Source organism: Molothrus aeneus, chromosome 24 (assembly GCF_037042795.1).
Source record: "Molothrus aeneus isolate 106 chromosome 24, BPBGC_Maene_1.0, whole genome shotgun sequence".
Classification (NCBI taxonomy): domain Eukaryota; kingdom Metazoa; phylum Chordata; class Aves; order Passeriformes; family Icteridae; genus Molothrus; species Molothrus aeneus.
In genome coordinates, this window is record NC_089669.1 from 5,305,469 (window position 1) to 5,329,616 (window position 24,148).

General features: G+C 54.3%; 2 protein-coding genes across 2 annotated transcripts; one reads left to right on the forward strand and one right to left on the reverse strand.

Annotated features, from left to right (window-relative positions):
- Nucleotides 1-730: 730 nt before the first annotated feature.
- On the reverse strand, nt 731-6,981 carry SYPL2 (synaptophysin like 2). Its single transcript, XM_066565390.1, has 6 exons — nt 6,897-6,981; nt 6,261-6,332; nt 4,478-4,596; nt 3,499-3,700; nt 3,226-3,417; nt 731-1,024 (listed from the first exon to the last, which is right to left on the reverse strand). The coding sequence occupies exons 1-6, from the start codon at nt 6,945-6,947 to the stop codon at nt 896-898; spliced, it is 765 nt and encodes a 254-aa protein (XP_066421487.1). The 5' UTR covers nt 6,948-6,981; the 3' UTR covers nt 731-895.
- Nucleotides 6,982-7,892: 911 nt separating this feature from the next.
- PSMA5 (proteasome 20S subunit alpha 5) lies at nt 7,893-22,712 on the forward strand. The gene is made up of 9 exons (XM_066565191.1): nt 7,893-8,047; nt 8,967-9,033; nt 13,157-13,283; nt 14,512-14,579; nt 15,165-15,272; nt 15,351-15,409; nt 16,102-16,204; nt 17,173-17,259; nt 22,455-22,712. The coding sequence occupies exons 1-9, from the start codon at nt 8,019-8,021 to the stop codon at nt 22,530-22,532; spliced, it is 726 nt and encodes a 241-aa protein (XP_066421288.1). The 5' UTR covers nt 7,893-8,018; the 3' UTR covers nt 22,533-22,712.
- Nucleotides 22,713-24,148: the final 1,436 nt, after the last annotated feature.

Here is a 24,148-nt window from a genome sequence, read left to right on the forward strand (position 1 = left end):
GGACTGGTGCTCCCAATGTTATCCCAATACTGGGCTGGGGTTCCTGATTATCCCCATACAGGACTGGTGCTCCCAAATGTTATCCCAATACCAGACTGGGGTTCCTGATTATCCCTATACAGGACTGGTGCTCATGATGTTATCCCAATACCAGACTGGGGTTCCTGATTATCCCCATACAGGACTGGTGCTCCCAAATGTTATCCCAATACCAGACTGGGGTTCCTGATTATCCCTATACAGGACTGGTGCTCATGATGTTATCCCAATACTGGACTGGGGTTCCTGATTATCCCCATACAGGACTGGTGCTGCCAAATATTATCCCAATACTGGACTGGGGTTCCTGATTATCCCTATGCAGGACTGGTGCTCCCAGTATTATCCCAATACCAGACTGGGGTTCCTGATTATCTCTATACTGGAGTGGTGCTCCCAGTGTTATCCCAATACCGGACTGCATTTCCTGATTATCCTTTTACTGATCTGGGGTCCCCTGTGACCTGTCTGGGACCCTCCATCAGCCCGAAATGATCTGAGATCCACAACCCACCCTCTACCAGAGATGGGACGGGTTTATCCCTGCACGGACCAGGGGTCGTGCCCCACCCGGGTGTGTGCTCAGCTCCGCACCGAGGCAGACACAGGAGCCCCAGTGCACAGCTGGTAGCCAGGACTTTATGCGCCCCACACAGACACGGAGCCCCGGGGTGACACACGGAGCCCCCGACACCGAGCGGGACCCCCGGGATTCCGTGTCCCCCTCCAGCATCCGAACCCCCGGCGGCTCCAACGCGGTGACAGCGACACCCCGTCCCCGGGCTGGCGGCCGGCGCGAGGTCCCGGGGGCCGGGCGGGGTCCCGGGCGGGGTCCCCCCGGGCTGGGTCCCCCCGGTCACTGCTTGTCGATGGCGCCCTGCTCGGCCGCGCTGTCGCGGGGCGCGGGCGGCCGCAGCCACGGCGTCTCCCGCAGCACGAACCAGCAGTTCCCGGCCCACAGCAGGAAGTTGAGGAACCCGAAGAGCTGCAGGAGACGAAAGGGGAGAGGACAGAGAAACAGGGAGAGGGTCCCACAGGGTAGCCTTGGGGGAGTATAGCACCCCATACACAACCTGTGTGCCCCACGAGCTCCAAACACCCCAAGAACCCTGTGCATCCCAAATTTCCCATACATTCCATACACTGCACGCAGCCTGTGCATCGTGTGTGCCCTGTGCACCCCACACACCCCAAACTTTCCATACATTCCATACATCCCATGCAGCCTGTGCATCGTGTGTGCCCTGTGCACCCCATACACCCCAAACTTTCCATACATTCCATCTACCCCATCCAGCCTCTGCATCGTGTGTGCCCTATACACCCCAAACTTCTCATACATTCCATACACCCCATACACCCTATACTTTTCATACATTCCCTACACTCCATGCAGCCTGTGCATCGTATGTGCCCTATACACCCCACACACCCCATACACACCATAATTCCCGTACATCCCATGCACCCCACTGTGCTCCAGGCACCCACGTGCCCCATGTGTATCCCGCATCCCGTGCCCCACACACCCCAAATTCCACACCCACGCACCCCAGGCATTTTATGCACCCCATGTGCCCCAGTGTGCACCCCACAGACCCTGTATGCTGCATGTGCCTCATGCACCCCATGTGCCCCGTGTAACCCCCATGCCAGATGCACCCCATGCACCCCACTTCACCCCATACCTCAAGCACCTCATATGCCCCATGCCCCCATGCACATCATGCACCCCACACATCCCAAACACTGCCAGGGACTGCACCACCACCCCCCACCCCATCCTGGTAGTCTCTGGTGGCTGGGTGCCACAGTCCCAGTGCCAGGATCCCTGTGCCAGGATCCCAGGGCCAGTGCCCATTCCCAGTGCCAGATTCCCAGTACAAGGTGCCCATTCCCAATGGTCTGGTTCCCAGTGCCAGGTGTCCCATTCCCAGTGCCAGATTCCCAGTGCCAGTGCCCATTCCCAGTGCCAGGATCCCAGAGCAGGGTGCCCATTCCCAGTACCAGGATCCCAGTACAAGGTGCCCATTCCCAATGTCTGGTTCCCAGTGCCAGGTGTCCCATTCCCAGTGCCAGATTCCCAGTGCCAGTGCCCATTCCCAGTGCCAGGATCCCAGAGCAGGGTGCCCATTCCCAGTGCCAGGATCCCAGTGGGGGGGATGCAGGGTGGATCCCCCATCCCGTGGTACCAAGGCAGGTGGCTGTGGAATGTTTACACCCACATTTCCATTCTGTGCCCATATTTTCATCTGTGTGCCCACACTGCCACTGCCCTCTCCTGGCTGAGCTCAGGAATCTGGCACAGGTGTGGCAGAGTGTGTGAGTGTACACCTGTGTGCCCGTGTGTGTGCCCGTGTGTGTGCCTGTGTGTGTGCCCGTGTGTGTGCCCGTGTGTGTGTGCCCGTGTGTGTGCCCCTCTGTGCCCATGTATGTCACTGTGTATGCCCCTATGTGTGTGTGCCCATGTGTGCCCATGTATGTGCCCCGTGTGTGCCCATGTGTGTGTGCATGCGTGTGTGCCCATGTGTGTGTGCCCACGTGTGTGCCCACGTGTGTGCCCATGTGTGTATGCCCATGTGTGTGCCCATGCGTGTGTGCTCGTGTGTGTGCTCATGTGTGCCAATGTATGTGCCCATTTGGGCTCATGTGTGTGTGCCCCGTATGTGCCCACGTGTGTGCCTGTGTGTGTGTGCGCATGTGTGTGCCCCTCTTTTCCATGTGTGTGCCCCCCTGTGTGCCTGTGTGTGCCCCTGTGTGTGCCCATGTGTTTGTCTGTATGTGTGCCCGTGTGTGCCTATGTGTATGCCCCTTGTGTGCCCACGTGTGTGCCTGTGTATGTGCCTGTGTGTGTGCCCACGTGTGTGCCCTTGTGTGTGCCCACATGTGTGTCCCTTTGTGTGTGCGCCCCTGTGTGTGCCCATGTGTGCCCATGTATGTGCCTGTGTGTGTCCATGTGTGTGTCCATGTGTGTGTGCCCATGTCTATGCCTGTGTGTGTGTCCACACGTGCCCGTGTCTATGCCCCTGTGTGTGCCCACGTGTGCCCGTGTCTATGCCCGTGTGTGTTCCCACATGTGTCCAGGTCTATGCCCATGTGTGTGCCCATGTGTGCCCGTGTCTATGCCTGTGTGTGTGCCCACGTGTGCCCGTGTCTATGCCGCTGTGCATGCCCCTGTGCCCTCACCACCGAGATGTTGGCCAGCCCCATGGCGGGCGTGGTGCCAGCGTTGCAGAGCACGCCGTCGGCCTGGCACACGGCCATGGCAGCGATGAGGGCGGAGGGGCGCGTGGCCGCCTTCACGTCGCTCAGCCCCTTGCCCCAGGCCGCCGCCGCCACCAGCCAGAAGAAGGCAAAGCAGACGGTGACACAGAAATCCTGCCAGGACGAGAGCCTGGCATCAGCTGGCACCCTGGCATGGCGCTGGGCTCACGTGCCCCAGGGCTGAGCCTGCCTTACTGTGAACGGGAGCTTCGTGTTCTCCGTGTACAGGGAATGGAAGCGGAGGTAGAGCACCAGAGCAGCCATGGAGTAGAGGAAGGAGAAGACCCCCAGGGTCACAAAAAACTCGGCGGGAGCAGAGAAATCGCCAACGAGGTACAGGGTGCGGGCTTCTGATTCATCCTCACAGTTGGGCATCCCAAAGGGAATCTGGTATAACCTGGGGTACAGGGAGGGGGTCAGGGGGCTGGGAATGGACAGGATGGTGGGGGTAGGTGGTGTAACCACGCTGGGGTGGTCCCCTGGGAATGGAGGTAGTGACAGGGATGGATAGAATAACCAGGCTGGGGTGGTCTCCTGGGATGGGAGAGATGGATGGAGTAAGTGCTGGGGTGGTTCCCTGGGAATGGAGGTGGTGACAGGGATGGATAGAATAATCAGGATGGGCTGGTCCCCTGGGAATGGAAGGTTTGATGGGGATGGCTAGGGTAACCAGGCTGGGGTGGTCCCCTGGGAATGGTGACAATGACAGGGGTGGCCAGAATAACCAGGATGGGGTGGTGCCCTGGGATAGATGGCACAGATCCATTGCCATAACCTGGATTCTTTTCCAGGGTCTAGTGCCCTGGCATGGGGCAGGTGGCAGAGGAGAGGGGTTAGAACCGTGACTCTCATCTGGCCCAACTCCATCATTGCCTTCCCAGATAAATCAGGATTCCCATGGTCTTCCCCGAGTACTGAGAATTTCCCTCCCTCCCCACCCTGGTTTTCCATGATTAACAAGAATCCCCCTGGGTGGTGTCAGGAACGGACAGGGATGCCAGGGGATGTCCCATAGGGTCAGGGTGTGGATGGTTCCCAGCTGAACACAGCACTACAGAGACCATGGCTGTGGTCCCATGGAGGTCCTGCCAGCAGGAAGGGAGTCTAACCCAGCCCAGCTTCCCCAGCTTGTGTGGGGGCAACTGGGGGGTGTCAGGGCTCAGCACCCCCTCACCTGAAGGGGTACCCGAACTGGATGCTGATGGCTGTCATCCCTCCACTGTCACATTTCACTGTGGCTCCGGTCTCGCCGCTGAAGGAGCCGCAGGAGCCGAAGGCGAAGATGGCAAAGAGCTACAGGAGAGGGCAGTGGGTCAGGGGGGTGAGCCCTGGGCCCCTTTCATCCTTGGGGGCCAGGCTGCATCCCCTGGCACTCAGTAATGGGCAAGCTGCCACCCCCCAGGTGCTGCCCTCAGGTGCCTCCCTCCAGCACTGGGATTCTGCTGGCACTGGGATTTGAGGGTGGGGGTCATGTTTGGGTGGGTGGGGACACCAAGGCCAATCCCACCCCATCCCCCCTTAATTCTGGGCAGGGTACTGAGTGTCAGAGTGGGTTTCCAGGCAGCTGGGAGCATCCCCATGGTGGGACCACCAGAGCTGTCCCCTCCCCAGGAGCCAGCACTGCCCTCCCTTGCTGTTGGAGTCCCACTGCTTTCATCTCTTGGATGAGGGTGCTGGGAAAACACCATTCCCAAAGGGTTTCCCCACAGCTCCTCCTGGCTGAGCTCCCAGCCCCCCTGGGTGAAATGGGGGATAATTTAAATTTAAAATAGACACTGTACTTTTTACAACAGCAGGACCTTATACAACCCACACTAGGACTCAAATAGTTCAGACTCAACCCAAACTTGAACCTGAAGTGTATGAAATAGGCCCCTACACAGTGAGAAATGTGGGTGAACAACTGTTGTTCAATCCAGAATGGTCTCTCAAACATGTTGAGTTGCTAATGCAAATTAACATCTCAAAAATCCAACCAGCCTGCTCCTCTTTCCTAAGAACATCCTTTGAGGGCTGGACAACGTTCTTACAAAGACAGGTATACCTCAGGAGCAGAATAAGAAAGGATCTAACTGGGATCCTTTAGGGACAAGATTGGGAGTTTTAAATGGAATTGATTCAGAAATACTGTTGAATATTCTCCTGCAGGGATGGGCAGCCCATGTGTGGCACTAAGGGTTTAAGCAGCAGTGTCAGTGGATCCTCCAGGGATTTTCTCCTCATTTTTGTTTTTGGGCTGTCTTTGCACGTGGGATCTGATCCCATATGGTGGCCTCAATGGCAGGGGGAGCCCAGAGCCTCCGTGGGTGGGATTATGCAAACCAAAGAGCTGTAGGAGCGGGGGAAAGCCCCTCAGGCTGGCTTCTCCCGGTGGGAGATGCCCAAAGAGGCCTGAGTCCCCCCTCAGTTTCCCCCGGGAGCCCCCCGGCCCTGGCGAGGCCGAGCTGCAGAAATGCCACCCTGAAACCCAATCTCCCAGGAGCCATTCATGGCATGGCCAGGACAGGACAGAGCCGCGGGCACTTGGCTGCCCCCCTGTCCCCAGGGTCCCCTTCCTGGGGCTCACTGACCCTCAGTCCCTCTCCCCACACACCCACCCACCCCCCCAGTGCCCCCTGAGCCCCTGGCAGTGGCAGGGACCCGGCACCCCGATGTCACTGTCCCCTTTGGCATGGCTGGGCACAGCCACCTGCTCAAGGTCACCGGGAGGGGCTGGTGGCCCGAACCCGTGTGGCCCCACTGCCGTCCTCCCCCGGAGCCCCCAAAATGAGGCCTCCACCCCTCTGCTGATGGGGTGCAGGAAGCTCTGGAGGGGCAGGGGGAGTTCTGGGATTCCTTCAGGAAAGAATGGAACCCCTCAAATGTGGGGGGACTGCGGGCTGTGGGGAGCAGCAGTGCTGGGAAGGGGCAGCGACGGGGGCACACCGGGGACCGGGGGGCACAGCGGGGTCACTCACCCATTCCAGCACCTTGATGAAACCCAGCGGCTCCTGGAGGCGGCCCCAGCGCAGCCCACGAAGGACGCGGTCCTGCAGGAGAGAGCGGCGGGAGCACCGGGACAGCACCGGGACAGCACCGGGGGCTGCTCCGGGGGACGGGGCGCCACCCCGGGTTGCCACAACGGGATTGCCCCGGGCAGGGGGCTGTAACGGGAGTCAGGGGGCTGCAATGGGGCCTGCTCCGGGCTGGGGGTTGCCTCGGTGGAGAAGGGTCTGCTCCGAGAAACCGGGGGGATTGCCCCAGAGAACAGGAGGGGCCGCACCGGGGAACCGGGGAGCTGCCCTGGGGAAACGGGGGGGATGCAACGGGATTGCCCCGGACAGGGGCTGCCCTGGGGGACCGGGGAACGGCATCGGCCACGGCACCAGAGCAGCGGAGGGCTCTGGTGATCGGAGATCGCACCGGCGGCTACAACAGGACACTGTGCGCTGCTCCGGGGGTCGGCACTGGAACACCACGGAAGCCTCCGGGGATCGCCTCCCAGACACCGGGGGGACACCGGGAGCTGCCCCAAGCAACAGTGCCGGGACACCGAGGGGCTGCACCGGGAGCCTGCCGCGGTCACCGGGAGGGGGGACGCACCGGAGCCCTACCTGGAGCCGGGGCGCTTTATCACCGGCCGCGGGGGCGCCGGGCTCCGACATGGCCGGGCCGGGGGCGGTCGGTGCTGCCTCCGCCGCCCGCTGGGACGGCTCCGCTGGCGGAGCCGCCACCGGGCACCGCAGCGCCCCCGGGGCGGGCAGCACCGCCCCGCCCCCGGCAGCGCCCCTGGGCCGGGTCCCCCGGGCCTGCCCCCCGCCCCGGGCCGCCCCCGGGCCCTCCGGGCAGCGCAGCGCCCCCCGGGGGGGATCCGGCCGTGCATCGGCTCCGCCGCTCCCCCGGCAGCCGGGAGCGCTGGAACGGGGCGGGAATTCCGCCGGGGAACGCTACCGGGGCCGGCAAGGAGGCTGGCGGCGTGGCACCGTGTACCGGGGGTTGGGGTGCCGGTATGGCCCGGGGGGACAGGGGCGTACAGCCCCTCCCGGTACCTCCTCCCGGTATTCCCCTCCGTGCCGGAGCCCCTTCCCGACACCGCCTCCCGGAGCTTCTTCCCGGTGCCCCTTTCTCGGTATCCCATCCCGGTACCGCCTCCCCGACCCCCCATTCGCGGTACCCTCTTCTCGACCCCCGTTTAACGACACCCCTTTCCCGGTTCCTCATTCCCGGTTCCCCATTCCCGGGAACCCCTCCCGGCACCGCGTCGTGCCCGCCGCAGGCCCCGCCCCCTGCTGCTCTGCCCCCGCCCCTGGCATAGCAGCCACGCCCTCTACAGACCTCGCCCCTCAGAGCATCGCCCCGCCCTCCGCTCTGCCCCCGTCAGACCACGCCCCCACCCAGCGTCCTAGCGGTATGGCCACGCCCCCGATGCCATGACCCCGCCCATCGCGCGTTTGTCCCGCCCCATCGCATGGCCCCGCCCATCTCTCGTCTCCCCAATCCCGGCCCCGCCCTCCCCTCTGCGCTGGTCCCGCCCTCCCCGCGCTTCTATTGGTCGAACCGCAGCGCCGCTGTCCAATGGGTGGGCGGCGCGGGCGGAAATGCTGCTCGGGGCCGGAAGCGGCGTTGCAGCCCCCGGTGAGGCCGCGGTGCTCCCGGTGCCCCAGGACCCCTCAAGCCCCCCCCGGCCCCTCCGGAGTCCCCGGGATCCGCCGGCACCGCCCGGCCCCGCCGCCGCCATGTTCCTCACGCGCTCCGAGTACGACCGGTGAGTGCCACCCACGCCGCGGCTGAGTCACGGGCCTGGGCCCGAGCGGTCCGGGCCGCCCCCACCGGCGCCTCCCGTGCTGGGATCGCACCGGGAGCTGCCGGGAGCCCGCAGCCCTGCCGCGGGACCGGGGCTGCCAGGATGGGACGGAGCGAGGGCGAGGGGAGCTCGTGGTGTGCGGGGATGGGGTACCCGGGGTAAGGAGCGTGCCCAGGGGAGCGGCGGGGCTGGGAAGGGAACAGAGCACCGGGAGCGGCTGAGGGAGCTGGGAAGGGGCTCAGCCTGGAGAAAAGGAGGCTCAGGGGAGACCTTATGGCTCTGCACAACTCTCTGACATGAGGGGACGCCCGGGAGAGTCGGGATCTGCTCCCAGGGAACAGGGACAGGAGGAGAGGGAACGGCCTCAGGCTGGGCCAGGGGTGTTTCCTTTGGATGTTGGGAATTTTTTCATGGAAAGGGCTGTCCAGCCCTCACACAGACTGCCTGAGGCAGCGGTGGAGTCCTCATCACTGGGAGGGCTCAGAAACCACGTGGACGTGGCACCTGGGGACAGGGGTGAGCGGTGGCCTTGGCAGGGCTGGGGGAAGGTTGGGCTCCATGATCTCAAAGGACTTTTCCACTCTCCAAGGACTTTTCCAGTCTTAAGGATTCCAGGATCCCATGGTCAAACAGGACCTGGTCTGGCTCCTGGTGCTCCCTTTACATTCCAAAGTGTTCCAGGACACCCCACCTGCTTCTCACCTGTGCCTTGACCTGCTGGCTCTCCTTGAGTCCATGACCACCCTGGGTCCCACCCTGTGGCTGTCCTGTGCTGAGGGGACATGGCCCTGCTGTCCCCTGCCCCACCTGTGCCCAGGTGGCCTCACCCTTGAGCAAGGCCTTGGTTTCCTGCCCTTCTCACTGTGTGTTCTCCTTGCAGGGGTGTGAACACCTTCTCTCCAGAGGGGAGGCTCTTCCAGGTGGAATATGCCATCGAGGCCATAAAGGTACTTTTTAAAAAGTTTCTTTCAGAGTTTCCTTCAAAGTTTCAGAGTTTCCTTCAAAGTTTCAGAATTTCCTTCAAAGATTTCCTTCAAAATCTCCTTTCCAAATCTGGGCTCCTTCCAGCCCCATGCAGGGATTGCTCAGGACTTGTTGGAACCCTGGATGCTGAGAATTTTAAATTTTCTCTGCTGAAAGGCACAGATCCACAAGAGAACATTGCATTTAACCTGAGGCTGTAAAGAAGGCTTCCAAAATTGATTAATAACTCTGGAATTACGAGGGTGTAGTTAATTAAAAGTGTGTAATATCACAGAATAGAAAACTTAAAGTTTGAGCTTTTAAAATATAATAATAAATATGAAGCAAAATAGAAGCTTTAGAGTAGAAACAAATTGTTCTTCTTTACCTTCTTCTTCATAGATTTGAGTGGTATTTTATAATTAAACAGAAAAGTCCACACTGCAGGCTAAAATAAATCAATTGTTAAGTTAAAAGAGAAATTAATTTAAGTAAAAATTTTAATTAGATAGTTTAACTTTAAAAGACCTTATGACAAGAGATAGTTAACCATTTTGTACCTTACTAATAAACAGCTAAAAAACTCACAGCTGTGACTCTGTAACATTGATAAGAAACAATGAATACCTAAATCTGAACACAAACTATCATCTCAAGTACCTTTAATCCCAACCCCAATAAAAATTAAAAAAAAAAAAGAAACAAAGAACCCACAAGGACTAATCCAGGCTGTGTCTGTTTCCTCCAGCCAAACATCCCACAGCTCTGCTCTTTTATGGGTGAGGAAGGACCAAAACCCATTGATTTTCCCCAAAATTCAGTGAAATGTTCCCTCCCCTGTCCTACCAAGTGATTTATCCCCAAAAATGCAATCCAAAGCTGTTTATCTACAAATCAAACCTAAATCACTTCTTGGGTGGATTTAAAGGTAAAGCTGGAGGTTGTTAGGAGCAAATCCACCTTTGCAGGGCCAAATGGCCTTTGGGGATTAAACATCCTTAATTGATAAATGTCCTAAATTGATAAATATTCCTGTCTGTTACATTGATAGAATGTGGGTGTTGATTGGCAGCAAGTTTAAATTTGGAAGAAACAGGTCTAGTGATGAGGGGAAAAAACTCTGAGGTGTTTGCACTGGGGAGAAGGGTCCTGACTTCATCTTCCCTGTGTTCCTTTAGCTCCTTGGAGCACTAAAAAGAGGAATAAAGTAATAATGTAACAGAAAAAGTAATACAAGTATCAAGAACTTGGGAATTAAAGCTCCCAGGGGGATGTTGGTGACCATGCTGGTTTGATTAATAAAAACAGATCTCCTGCCATTCCTGTGGCTGTCGGTGCAGCTTTCCAGGGAATTTTGGGGTTAAAATTAAACCCCATGTCTTGAAGTGGATGTTGGGAGGGAGCATTCCACTGTGCAGCTGAGACAGTTCTGCCAGGAAATTCCCGGTGTGAGAGCTGGGAGTGCTGGGAATGCTGGGATCCAGGCAGGGCTGCTGGGATCAAGGTGGGGTGGAGGTAATTGTTGCTGGGATCAAGGCTGGGTTGAGTTTAGGAGTTGGTGGGATCAGGGTGGGACCAATGTGGGATTAAATAGGATCCAGATTAGGGGCTGGGATTAAATAGGATCCAGATTAGGGGCTGGGATTAAATAGGATCCAGATTAGGGGCTGGTAAGATCCAGATTAGGGGTTGGTAAGACCCAAAAAGCATTGGTAGGATCAAGGTGGGATGAAGGTAATTGTTGGTGGGATCAAGGTGTGGTTAAGGTAGGACCAGTGTAGGAGTTGGTGGGATTGAACAGGATTGAGGTAAGGGCTGGTGGGATCCAGATTAGGGGCTGGTAAAATCCAGATTAGGGGCTGGTAATATCCAGAAAAACATTGGTAGGATCATGGTGGGATCAAGGTAATTGTTAGTGGGATTAGGGCTGGGTTGAGTTTAGGAGTTGGTGGGATCAAGGTAGGACTAGTGTGGTGTTTGGTGGGATTAAATAGGATCCGGATTGGGGGTTGGTAAGATCCAAAAAGCATTGGTGGGATCAAGGTGGGATGGAGGTAATTGTTAGTGGGATCAAGGCTGGTGGGAGGTGGAGGTGCAGGTAATTGTTAATGGGATCAAGTTAGGAGGTTGGGGAGCTGTTGGGGTTAAGGCAGGACCACTGTGGTGTTTGGTGGGATTAAATATGATTGAGGTAAGGGCTGGAGGGATGCAGATTAGGGGCTGGTAAAATGCAGATTAGGGGTTGGTAAAACCCAAAAAGCATTGGTAGGATCATGGTGGGATGAAGGTAATTGTTGATGGGATCAAGGCTGGATTGAGTTTAGGAGTTGGTGGGATCAAGGTGGGATTTGGTGGGATTAAATAGGATCCAGATTAGGGGCTGGTAAGATCCAAAAAGCATTGGTAGGATCAAGGCAGGGCTGTTGGGATCAAGGTGGGATGAAGGTAATTGTTGGTGGGATCAGGACTGGATTGAGTTTAGGAGTTGATGGGATCAAGGTAGGACTAGTGTGGTGTTTGGTGGAATTAAATAGGATTGAGGTAAGGGCTGGTGGGATCCAGATTAGGGGCTGGTAAGATCCAGAAAGGATCATGGTGGGATGAAGGTAATTGTTGGTGGGATCAAGGCTGGGTCGAGTTTAAGAGATGATGGGATCAGGGTGGGGTTAAAGTAGGACCAGTGTGGAGGTTGGTGGGATTAAATAGGATCCAGATTAGGGGCTGGTAAAATCCAGATTAGGGGCTGGTAAGATCCAAAAAGCATTGGTAGGATCAAGGTGGGATCAACGTAATTGTTGGTGGGATCAAGAGTGGATTGAGTTTAGGAGCTGGTGGGATGAAGGTAGGACCAGTGTGGAGGTTGGTGGGATTAAATTGGATTGAGGTAAAGGCTGGTGGGATCCAGATTAGGAGTTGGTAAAATCCAGATTAGGGGTTGGTAAAATCCTGATTAGGGGCTGGTAAGATCCAAAAAGCATTGGTAGGATCATGGTGGGATCCAGGCAGGGCTGGTGGGATGAAGGTAATTGTTGGTGGGATGGAGGTAATCATTGGTAAAATCAAGGCTGAGTTGACTTTAGGAGTTGGTGGGGTTAAGGTAGGTCCACTGTGGGAGTTGGTGGGATTAAATAGGATTGAGATAAGGGCTGGTGGGATGCAGATTAGGGGCTGGTAAGATCCCAAAAGCATCAGTAGGATCATGGTGGGATCAAGGTGGGATGAAGGTAATTGTTGATGGGATCAAGGCTGGACTGAGTTTAGGAGTTGGTGGGATCAAGGTGGAGTTAAGGTAGGACCAGTGTGGAGGTTGGTGGGATTAAATAAGATGGAAGTAAGGGCTGGTGGGATCCAGAAAAGCATTGGTAGGATCATGGTGGGATCAAGGCAGGGCTGGTGGGATGAAAGTGGGATCCAGGCAGCTGTTGGTGTGCCCAAGGTGGGATCAAAGTAGGGGCTGTTGGGATCAAGGCAGGGATTTGTGGGATCAAGGTGAAAGTTGGTGCAGTTGAGGCCCACTGGGATCCAGGCAGGGCCTGATGGGATCAAGGTGGGACCACAGCAGGATCCAGACAAGGGCTGCCAGGAGCCCCTGGGATCTGTCCCTGTGCTTGTGGCCCTGGTGACACTGAGGTGTCCTGCAGTCCTGGGGTGGAATTGCTACCTGGGATTCTGGGGAGAACAGGAGCTTATGGAAAGCCACGTGCCCAAGCCAGAGCTGCAGAGGGATTTGTACTGATGTGGGAAATTCTCTCACCCTTAAAGGTTTAAAAGAGTTTAAAATTCTCTTTTCCCTCTGGCAGAGGAGAATTCCCAGGGCCTTTTACACTCAGCAGGCTCCACAAACTGCTGTTGCTTGAAGGATTTGCAACTGGGGAAGGGGCTCAGCCTGGAGAAAAGGAGGCTCAGGGGGGACCTTCTGGGACCCACTGGCTTCTCATGGGAATCCCATGGATTTCACCCTCCCCATAAGCTTTAAAATCCACCATGCCAAGCCAGAGTGGGTTTGTGTGTGGGTGACACAATTGAATCCTAACCAAAACACCTGCAAATAAGTCAGAGTTAGCAGTGACATGTGTGTGAGCTGGAGCCTGTGGTGGTGTTTTGCAGCTTGGCTCCACAGCCATTGGGATCCAGACCTCAGAGGGAGTTTGCCTGGCTGTGGAGAAGAGGATCACATCCCCCCTGATGGAGCCCAGCAGCATTGAGAAGATTGTGGAGATCGACTCCCACATTGGTATGGAGGAGGGATGCATCCCTCTGCATCAGATCACCCCCTAAAATTGTGAATTATTTATGAGAAGAGTCCATCCCCTGGCAATCTGGGGAGTTGTGTGTTGGGATGAGCCCTCCCTGCCAGGAAGCCTCATCCCTCCCAGTGCACACCAGCTCCTGGTCACTGGTTTTGCAGGCTCCAAGGCAGCAGGAGGGAGCTCCAGGAAGCAGAAAGAGGCAGCTGAAGCTCCATCCCCCTGCCTCAGTAACCTCCCTTGTGAAAGTTCATCCCAAATGTAGCTCTGGGAGGGCAGGGAATTGTGGTGGGCCTGGCTGGAGCCAGTTTCTCCAGGATCACTGATGCCACCCATGCCTTGAGCAGCCCACAATGGGCTCATGACCAAATATGTCACCCTGAAGGGCAGGAAACCTCCAAAATTCCTGTGTTGCTTGCTCCATGGGCAAGAGTCCAATTTCCTCCTCCCAGGAGCTTGTGAAGCAATCCCCTCCTCCCAGAGTGGGATCTGTGCTGGGATTCCTGCAGCCTCTGCTGCCTGTGGGGCAGCCAGGGCCCTTCCCAGCAGGTTGTTCTGGAGCAAACCTGGTTCAATCCCATGGAGTCCTGGAGGCTGAAAAGCACTCTAAGATCTGGAGGAGTCCAACCATCCCAAGGCCACCACTGATCCATGTCCCAAAGTGCCACATCCTCACTTTTTGAACCCTTCCAGGGATGGGGACTCCAGCAGTGTTCACAGGGCAGCCTGTGCCAGGGCCTGACCATGCTTTCCATGGAAAAAATAATGGAATATCTGACCTGAACCTGCCCTGGTGCAGCTTGGGGCTGTTCCATCTTGTCCTGGGAGCAGAGCCTGACCCCCCCCAGCTGTCCCCTCCTGTCAGGAGTTGTGCAGAGCCACAAGGTCCCCCCTGAGCCTCGTTTTCTCCAGGCTGAGCCCCTTCCCAGCTCCCTCAGCCCCTTCCTGATGCTGCAGCCCCTTCCCCAGCTCTGTTCCCTTCTCTGGACATGCTCCAGCTCCTCATTGTCCTTCTTGTGAGAAACCCAGAACTGTTCCCAGGTGTGGCCTCAGCAGTGCCCAGCTCAGGGGGACAAATCCCTTCCCCACCTTCTCACTCAGGGACCAGCTCCTCCCTGTAGCCCTTGGTGTTTTTGGGCATTGTGGGAGAAAACACATCCCAAATAATGGATGGAATAACTCAGGAATGACTCCTGGTTGCCCTTTCCCTTGCAGGGTGTGCCATGAGTGGCCTAATAGCTGATGCAAAGACTTTAATTGACAAGGCCAGAGTGGAGACTCAGGTAAGATCTGGCATCGCTCTTCTTAAATTAGCAGCACAAATCCCAGGAACTCCTTGAAAGTCTTGGGAAAGGGAAGATCATTCCATCAAAGAAGCTGGTGGGAAGCTGGAGGCTTGTTGGGAGTGTAGGGGCTGTCTGAGTGTTCTGGCAAAATATTGGATATATTGGTTTTCTTTTTATCCCCTTAAATTTCCTGGATGCCTCAGGTGCTTGGAGGTCCCTGGTACAAATCTGTTCTGCTGCAAAGGATTTTCCTGGGATTTTCTCCTGCATATCAGCACTTTTCCACCCTCTGGAGAGCTGTAACACATTCCTTCCACAGCAGATATTGGGATAAATCCCTTCAGCCTTGCATTCCCCTATTGGCATCCCAAGCCTTGGTATCCAATTTTCTGTGGAGTTTTGTACATGCCACTCTCCCTGATGCTTCCATGGGTTAACTGGCTGTGCCCTGGGTTCCACAGGGAAGTTATCCTTGTGTCCCCCACCTCAGCCATGCGGGGGGGGGGGGGACACAAGGATATAAAATTCCCATATTTTGGGCACATGGGGCTAATGGGAATTTTTATTTGGATTTTCCTGCAGAATCACTGGTTCACCTACAACGAGACCATGACAGTGGAGAGTGTGACACAGGCTGTGTCTAACCTGGCCCTGCAGTTTGGGGAGGAAGATGCTGACCCAGGAGCCATGGTGGGACTGGGGGGATTGGGGGGATTGGGGAACCCCCCTGTCCCCCCTGTCTGACCCATTCCCTGCTCTGTCCTGCAGTCCCGCCCGTTCGGTGTCGCTCTGCTCTTCGGAGGGGTGGATGAGAAGGGACCCCAGCTGTGAGTTCTGCTCTCTTAATCCAGGGAAAAGACCAAACCTCCACTGCAAAATTCCCAGGCTGTTTTAAGGACTTGATTCTGGGGTTTTCCTTAAGCCAACCCCTTGGGGTTTATCTCATTATGTCCCTGATATGTTTGTTAATCCTGTTAAACCCTTTTCCAGAGCCCCACCTGCTTGTTTGGCATGGAAAATCATCATATCTGCCCCAAACCCTTGCCTTTTTTAATTAAAAATGTGGTTTCCTGGGGAGGAGGGAAGTGCTAAAGCTCTCCTCATCTTGAGTGTATTTGTACCTTTCCCTAAAGGACCGGCAGAGCCACCAGTAACATAATCCATGTGACATTCCTTGGGGAGGTGTTGGAGCAGCTGTAACCTGAACTCAGCGCTTCAAATGGCCCCACTGGAAGTGGGAAAGGCTTGACAGAGCCAGACCAGTCAGGTCTGCCTTCCAGCAGGGAAAAAAATCTTACTGAATTTATTAAAAAAAAATTTAGGATAAGATGGGAAATCCAAAGGGAAACGGTTCTCTGAGGAAAGAGGACAGTGTTAGAGTGTGTAAGCTGCCAGCCCAGGAGCTCTTGGGGCTGAATTCTAGCTCCAGCTGTGCAGGGAGCTCTGGGGGTTGGTGGGAGAGTCCTTGGGGTGCCCTGGGGTGGGATGGGGTGCAGGCAGTCACCCCCTGTCCCCACAGGTTCCACATGGATCCCTCGGGGACGTTCGTGCAGTGCGATGCCAGAGCCATCGGCTCCGCCTCCGAGGGAGCCCAGAGCTCCCTGCAGGAGGTTTACCACAAGGTAAGGGCTGCATTTGGGCTTGGGGGTCACCTCTGTGGGTCTGGGGTACCTCACCACCTCCCAGGACCCCCTCATTCCCTCCCCAGGGAGCATTTAGGACTGGGCTGGAGAGGAGGGGCCTGAGCTGCTCAGGGCAGGATCACTCCTGGGCAGAGGATCCTGTGAGTAGGTGCTGAGGATCTCTACAACTGAGGAGCTGCTCCCAGCAGCTGCTCTCTGCCTGTGAGATAATTAAGGCCATGTCAGGAAGTTCTCTATTAATAAAAACTGAGCTCTGGGTGCTGCTGTCAGCATCAGGCTCTGTGTGGGTACAGCTGGAAGCATCCTGAGCTCACAGCAGCACCTTCAGAGAAGGGAGCAGCTTCTGTGCTGGAAGTTCTGATCATGTTTGATATGAAATAGAAATTTTTTCCCCCATGAGGAGGGGGTTGCCCATTTTGGGTGGTAAGAAACCAAACCCTGATGAAAAGCACAATTAGTGATGGTGGCTTGGAAGACTCATTTGTTCACTAGAACTCTCCAAATTACCCAAATTCTGGATTCCCTGGATTGCCAACCCTTTTTCAAGTGCAGAGTTAGTGAAACACAGCTGTGCTGCACATCCCTCTGGCTCTAGGGATGCCTGGGATTTATCAGATTAAATGCAGCATGGAGGTTTCTGCCTAGGGGGAATCTGGCTTTTTGGGAGGGAATTGGTGAAGAGAAACAGCCCCTCCTGTCCCAAATGAACCATTTTTAAATTAACCAGATTTATGTGCCCAAATGAAGCATTTTTAAGTCTCAGAAAGGCAGGATTTCACTGTCTCTGTGGATATCCCTGCCCTGCCTGCTCCAGTCTCCCAGGGATGCTGCAGATCCCTTGCTAAGCTGCTCCTTTGGCTGCCTGGCTCAAGGGATTTGGGAGAGGGGAGGGAGAGGGGCCAGTGCTGAGCCTGCAGCTTGTCATCCATGAGCCATTTGTTTTGCAGTCCATGACGTTAAAGGAAGCCATCAAATCTTCCCTGGTCATCCTGAAACAGGTCATGGAGGAGAAGCTAAATGCCACCAACATTGAGGTGAGTCCTCCTGCAGTCAGGATTGCCCCTGGAGCATGGAATGGAGCAGCTCCAAGGGCTTCCTGAGCCAAGTCCTGCAGGTGTTCCTGCCCTTTTCATCACATCCTGTGGGGCATTTTGGAAAAGTTGAAGCTTTTCCATTCCAGAAGTGCAGAGCCTGGTCTGTTTTCATGGCTGATCCATGTGGTATTTGCAGGGTCCCCAGGATGAGAGGAGTCTGACTCCATGTTCTTAGAAGGCTAATTGATTATTTTATGGTTATAAATAATTTTATGATTATAAATATCATTCTATTATATTAACGAATGCTATACTAAAACTATACTAAAGAATAGTGAAAGGATACAGACTGAAGGTTTAGCAAGAATGATAATGAAAGCTCCTGACTCCTTAGAGTCTGACACAGTTGATGGTGATTGGTCATTAATTAAAAACAATTCACATGAAATCAATCAAACAATAATCAGTCGGTAAATGATCTCCAGACCACATTCCAAAGCAGCAAACACAGGAGAAGCAATCAGATAATTATTGTTTTCATTTCTCTCTGAGGCTTCTCAGCTTCCCAGGAGAAGAAATCCTGGGCCAAGAGGATTTTTCAGGAAATATGACAGTGGCAGATCCAGGATGAGCAGAAGGGATTCTCTGACCTTCTGCAGTCAGCAGAACCCAAATACCACCCAGACTGCTTCCCCTGCATCTAACCATTCTTTTTTGCCTTGCTGCTTGTAATATTAGAAGGAATGAAAATTACCCAGCTCCTGGGCTGCTATATTAGTCCTGGGGCAGTGCCAAAAATCCCTTGGACAGTGGGAGCAGCAAGGATCCTCCAGGAATGGCTGTGCCCCTGGAGCCCTGGGGGCAGGCAGCACCCACAGACCCCCAGAGCTGCTCCACAGGCTCCTTTTTGGGTGGGAAAGGTCCAAACCCTCTGCACTGGGTGGGGTAACTGGCAGATGAGAAGCCAGGCTGGTTTATTGAGTTAGCTTCTATTTTGGGTGGGTTATGAGACACCAGACCTTTCCAAAGTGTGCCATTCCAGCTCCTGAGCTGCTCTCTCCTCCCCTTCCTTCCCTCTGAGTGCTGGGAAACCTTTTCCTAAACAGCCCCAAGGTATTCACCCCATTTTTGTATTAAATATTGCTGTGGGGGGAACCATTCCTGGTGGGATTCAACTTCCTTTGGAGGGGAAGGCCAACAGCACATGGAAACTTGGATAGTCTGTCCCAAAATCATGCCTTGTGGCTGGAATCTCCTTCCCAGGTGCTCTCCCAGCCCTTGGCCATACATTTTTTCCTGGTACAGTGCAGGCAGAGGAATGTGTACAGTATCCTGATGTCATGTCCCTGTTTAACAGGGCTTAACTGTGCTTGGCACAGCCCTGGAGTGGGGTGGGATGGTGCAGGGGGGAAGGACAGCAGGAATGTGCTGAGGATTGAAAGGTTTCTATTGACTCAAGGCACCCCCTGGCTGAAGATCTGCCACCTGAAGAGCTCTTTGCTTCCTAGAAGTATGTGCCTCTCCCATTTCTTGGCTCTGGCCATGCTGCTGTGGCATTTTCCATCTAGGAACAAAGAGAAGAGGGAAAGTGTGGCTGTGGAAGAGTTAAATCCATTGGTGGCAAAGGTCAGGAGCCTGAGAGGACTTCACGATTTTAGATTAATGACTTCCCTGTGAAGCTTTGGTAGGGGGAAGGTGAGGGACAGGTGTGGAGAAGCAAAGGAATTGGTGTCTCTGCTGGTTTTAGTGTTCATAAAGGGTTGTTTTTTTTTTTGTATTTAGAGCTGGGTTTGGTGCATAAATCTGGCTCTGGTTGGGCCCAGGATCAGTCCAGGGTGGTTTGGTGCCCAGAGCAGCTGGGGCTGCCCCTGGATCCCTGGAAATGTTCAAGGCCAGGCTGGACAGGGCTTGGAGCCACCTTGGACAGTGGGAGGTGTCCCTGCCATGGCAGGGTGGCACTGGATGGGCTTTGAGGTCCCTTTCAAACTACTCCATGATTTGAGGGGCCTAAAGTGGCATCTCCAAGTGTCTCCACCTTGTCTGAGAGGTCTGGGTGAAACCTGGGCTGGCAGCAGCTTTCAGGCTGAGTGTGGGGAAAAACACCTGGAAAAACACCTCATGGTACCTCCCTGCCCTGGATCAGGGGTTCCTTGTGCTGGTGAAGAGGGGGGGTTGTGAGAAATCACCCTGGAAAAGCTCTGGGATCTGCTGGGATGCTCCAGAACTTTCCTTCAGGGTTTTGGTTGCATCCATACACTTTGATCCTGGAGAGTCAAACCATGTGCCCAGTGCCTGTGAGTTCAGGAGCATCCCAGGGAGCAGCCCTGTCCCTGCTCCCAGCCCTGTCCCTGCTCCCATATCCCAGCCCTGTCCCTGCTCCCATCCCTGTCCCTGCTCCCATCCCAGCCCTGTCCCTGCTCCCATCCCAGCCCTGTCCCTGCTCCCATCCCATCCCTGTCCCTGCTCCCATCCCATCCCTGTCCCTGCTCCCATCCCAGCCCTGTCCCTGCTCCCATATCCCAGCCCTGTCCCTGCTCCCATCCCAGCCCTGTCCCTGTCCCTGCTCCCATCCCAGCCCTGTCCCTGTCCCTGCTCCCATTCCAGCCCTGTCCCCGCTCCCATCCCAGCCCTGTCCCCGCTCCCATCCCAGCCCTGTCCCCGCTCCCATCCCAGCCCTGTCCCCGCTCCCATCCCAGCCCTGTCCCCGCTCCCATCCCAGCCCTGTCCCTGCTCCCATCCCAGCCCTGTCCCTGTCCCTGCTCCCATCCCAGCCCTGTCCCTGCTCCCATCCCAGCCCTGTCCCTGCTCCCATCCCAGCCCTGTCCCTGCTCCCATCCCATCCCTGTCCCCGCTCCCATCCCAGCCCTGTCCCTGCTCCCATCCCAGCCCTGTCCCTGCTCCCATCCCAGCCCTGTCCCTGTCCCTGCTCCCATCCCAGCCCTGTCCCCGCTCCCATCCCAGCCCTGTCCCTGCTCCCATCCCATCCCAGCCCTGTCCCTGTCCCTGCTCCCATCCCATCCCAGCCCTGTCCCTGCTCCCATCCCATCCCAGCCCTGTCCCTGCTCCCATCCCAGCCCTGTCCCTGTCCCTGCTCCCATCCCATCCCATCCCTGTCCCTGCTCCCATCCCAGCCCTGTCCCTGCTCCCATCCCATCCCTGTCCCTGCTCCCATCCCGTCCCATCCCTGTCCCTGCTCCCGTCCCATCCCTGTCCCTGCTCCCATCCCATCCCATCCCTGTCCCCGCTCCCATCCCATCCCAGCCCTGTCCCTGCTCCCATCCCATCCCAGCCCTGTCCCCGCTCCCATCCCATCCCAGCCCTGTCCCTGCTCCCATCCCATCCCAGCCCTGTCCTGTCACAGACATATTTTATGAAAAATCCTTTCATTGGGATCTTTTCTCCTGAGAAGCTGAAAAGCTTCAGCTTCTCCATGTTTTGCTGCTTTGGAATGTGATTTAGAGAATTGTTTTTACTGATGATCAAGGACAGCCACCTGTGTCAAGGCTGTGAGCAGTCACAAGATTTTATTATCATTCTTTTTCATTCCTTGCTAGCCTTCTGATGAAATCCTTTCTTCTGTTCTTTAGTATAGTTTTAATATATAATTTTCTTTTGAAGGAAATGATATTATATTTATTAATATATTATTTTATATATAATTCTTATTAATATATTATATTTTATATACATTAATACAATATATATTAATAAATAAGAATATAATATATATTATTTAATATATAATACTATATTAACATGTATTAAATAATAAATATTATAATTATATTTATTATTTAATATATATTATATTATATATTATAATATATTATATATTTATTATTTTATTATAGAAATCATATTTAATATAATATATATAATAAAATAGCCATCTGAAACATGGAGTCAGGATTTTCATCTCTTCCCTTGTCCTGAGACCCCTGCAAACACCACCACACCATCCTGTCCCCATCCCAGCCCTGTCCTGCCCCACCCCGACCTATTATGGGATATCCCAGCTCATTCCAGGCTATCCCAGCTCTCTCTGGAGCCCTGGCATTTCCACTGGCACAGCTGTCCCTGGTTTGGGCTCCCATCCCTGAGCCAGCTGTGAATATTTCTGCTCACGTTTCTCCTCCAGGCTCCTCCTCTCACTCAAGTATTCCTCATCCCTGGTGCTGCCTCTGAATGTTTCTGTCTGCCCTGGCTCTGTGCTGTCCCTGATGTCCTTAGGGACCTCTGCCTCAGTTTCCCTGAGCCCCCTCAGCTCCCACACAGGATTTGTCCCCTTGGTTCCTGGAGGAGCAGACTCCTTTACAGAGGCAGGAATTCTCTCTTTTCCTGACTTTTACTCTCTTTTCCTTAGAGATGCCTGCCTCAGTTTCTCTGCCTCATTTTCCCAGTTTCCCTGAGCCCCCTCAGCTCCCAGACAGGCCAGGATTTGTTCTCTTGGTTCCTGGAGAAGCAGAATCTTTTTCAGAGGCAGAAATTCTCACGTGGGAGGTTTTATGGCTTTTCCTGACTCTCTGCTGTCCCTCTTTTCCTTAGAGATCCCTGCCTCAGTTTCTCTGCCTCATTTTCCTAGTTTTTCTGAGTCCCCTCAGCTCCCAGACAGGCCAGGATTTGTCCTCTTGGTTCCTGGAGGAGCAGAATCCTTTGCAGAGACAGGAATTCTCTCCTGCAGGTTTTTGATGGCTTTTCCTGACTCTGACTCTGTGTTGTCCCTGTTTTCCTTAGAGAAACTTTTGTCCCCTTGGTTCCTGGAGGAGCAGACTCCTTTACAGAGGCAGGAATTCTCTCCTGGGAGTTTTTATGGCTTTTCCTGACTCTGACTCTGCTGTCCCTGTTGTCCTTAGAGATCTCTGCCTCAGTTTCCCTGAGCTTCCTCAGCTCCCAGACAAGCCAGGATTTGTTCCCTTGGTTCCTGGAGGAGCAGACTCCTTTACAGAGGCAGGAATTCTCTCCTGGGAGGTTTTTGATGGCTTTTCCCCCATTAAGTGGGAGCAGTTCCCACTAAAATTCCCTGCTGCTGCTCCTCTTGAGGAGGCTGAGTCAATTCAAAGCTATTTGTGCAGCAGGCAGCTATTTTAGGGCACCATGGAGCTGGAATGATCCTGCTGGCCTGGCAGATCAGGAGAAGGAACAGCTGCTCCCTGCTCTCCTCAGCCACATTTAACCCCTTGTTCCTTCTCTTGCAGCTTGCCACGGTGGAGCCTGGCATGAAATTCCACATGTACACAAAAGAGGAGCTGGAGGAGGTCATCAAGGATATTTGAAAAAGAGGGAGAAAGCCCCCAAAAGCTCCAAGCCCTGCCCTGACCAAAGGAACTGGTGCAGTTCACCCAGCTCCTGGGATTTCCCTCCTCACAGCACCTGCATCTGCTGCTCCTGCCAACTCTGGACAGAACTGAGCTTTGCCCCAGGAGGGAATGAAATAAATCATTTTGTTACTCTCACTGGGCTCCTCAGCAGGGGGGGAAAGGTGGGAAGGGAGGGATTTGGAGCCCAAACTGGGGGTGGATGGGGACAGCAGCTGTGCCAAGGGCACTGCCAGGCCTGCTGCAGGAGTTAGTCTCCCTCTTGTGGTGCTGGCCATGGGGAAATCCAGGTGTCATTCCACACTTCTTTTAAAAAAGTAGAGAGTTTTTAATCTGCTCAGTGCATTCCTCCCTCTTTCTCCAGTGTTTTTTATCTGTAAGAGTCCCTGGAGCTCCATCTGCTTCCCTGCAAAGAAATCTACACTCAGCCTGGGGGTTTGTGTTTCCTTCTGGTAGGGCTTGAAAAAATCTTGTTAGATCAGAGCCCACCAAGCAGAAACAGGGATCATGGGCTGAGGCAGCCCCTCACCACTGAAATCCTGCAGGCACCACTGGGTTTTGAGTTAACTCTATTTTACACCAGAAAATTCCTGCTTATCCCACTTAGTTTTTTTATTGTCCAGCAAAAATATCTCTCTGTGTCCTCAAAACAGTGTCTGGGAATCAAAGCTGGGTCTGATAAGGGAATAAATTAAGATTAAAAGAGTATTTTCCTATAAAATCATGGTGGTGGGGAAAGGCAGCTCTGCCTCAATCCTGGCAGCTGCTCTGGGCTGCCCTGAGCAGGGCAGAGGCCTGGAAATCAAAATCCAGGATCAATTCGATTTCAAATTTCAATTTCAAATTACAATTTCAGGATAAATGATGGTATCACCCTGAACCAAGCAGCAGTGGCTGGTGTGGAAGAGCTGAGTAGAGCTGGGACTGGGGTTGTCCTGGGAAATAAGAATGCTGGAAGTGAGGAAATGTGTTTGATCAAATCTCCCCCCACCTCCAGCTCTGCCTTTTCCAGAAGGAAGAATTCCTCTCCTGCTGGTTTTCCCCTTTCTTGCCAGTGCCAGATGGATTCAGGAAGGGAAGCAAGTCTGGAAAATCAGTTTTTTGATAATCTCAGTTTCAGCACAGCCCAGCACCCTCCTGGAACTCCTGGGAGAATTCCTGTCTCCTCTTCCAGAGCTGTTTAAAGGGCATAAACTGGATCAGGTGCTGCCCTTAGGAGTTGGATCCAACACCTGTCCCTGCAGGTGGAACCTAAATTACCTAAATTACCTATTAATGGCCTTTTCTCCTTTGGGAGGATGTTGGGAGTTCTGGATGTTGAGAATTCCAGACTTTCTGTGCTGCCAGGCACTGACCCCCAGGAGAACACTGCATTGACCTGAGGCCGTGGAGAAGCTTCCAAAATGGAATGATGGAACTGGGATTGTGGGTGTGGAGTTTGAATAGAAGTGTGTGATATCACAGGGTGGGAAACTTAAAAGGATTTGGAATACAGTAATATAGATAAGGCAAGATGGGGAGGAAGGAAATAAAATAAAATAAAATAAAATAAAATAAAATAAAATAATTCCTGG

Coding starts and splice junctions, on each gene's coding strand:
- SYPL2 (XM_066565390.1), bottom strand. CDS start 6,947: ATGTCGGAGCCCGGCGCCCCCGCGGCCGGTGATAAAGCGCCCCGGCTC. Junction 6,333..6,896: donor ATAAAGCGCCCCGGCTCCAG/GTAGGGCTCCGG, acceptor TCTCTCCTGCAG/GACCGCGTCCTTCGTGGGCT. Junction 1,025..3,225: donor GGCTGGCCAACATCTCGGTG/GTGAGGGCACAG, acceptor CGTCTCCTGCAG/CTCTTCGGGTTCCTCAACTT.
- PSMA5 (XM_066565191.1), top strand. CDS start 8,019: ATGTTCCTCACGCGCTCCGAGTACGACCG. Junction 15,410..16,101: donor GATGAGAAGGGACCCCAGCT/GTGAGTTCTGCT, acceptor CTGTCCCCACAG/GTTCCACATGGATCCCTCGG. Junction 17,260..22,454: donor TAAATGCCACCAACATTGAG/GTGAGTCCTCCT, acceptor CTTCTCTTGCAG/CTTGCCACGGTGGAGCCTGG.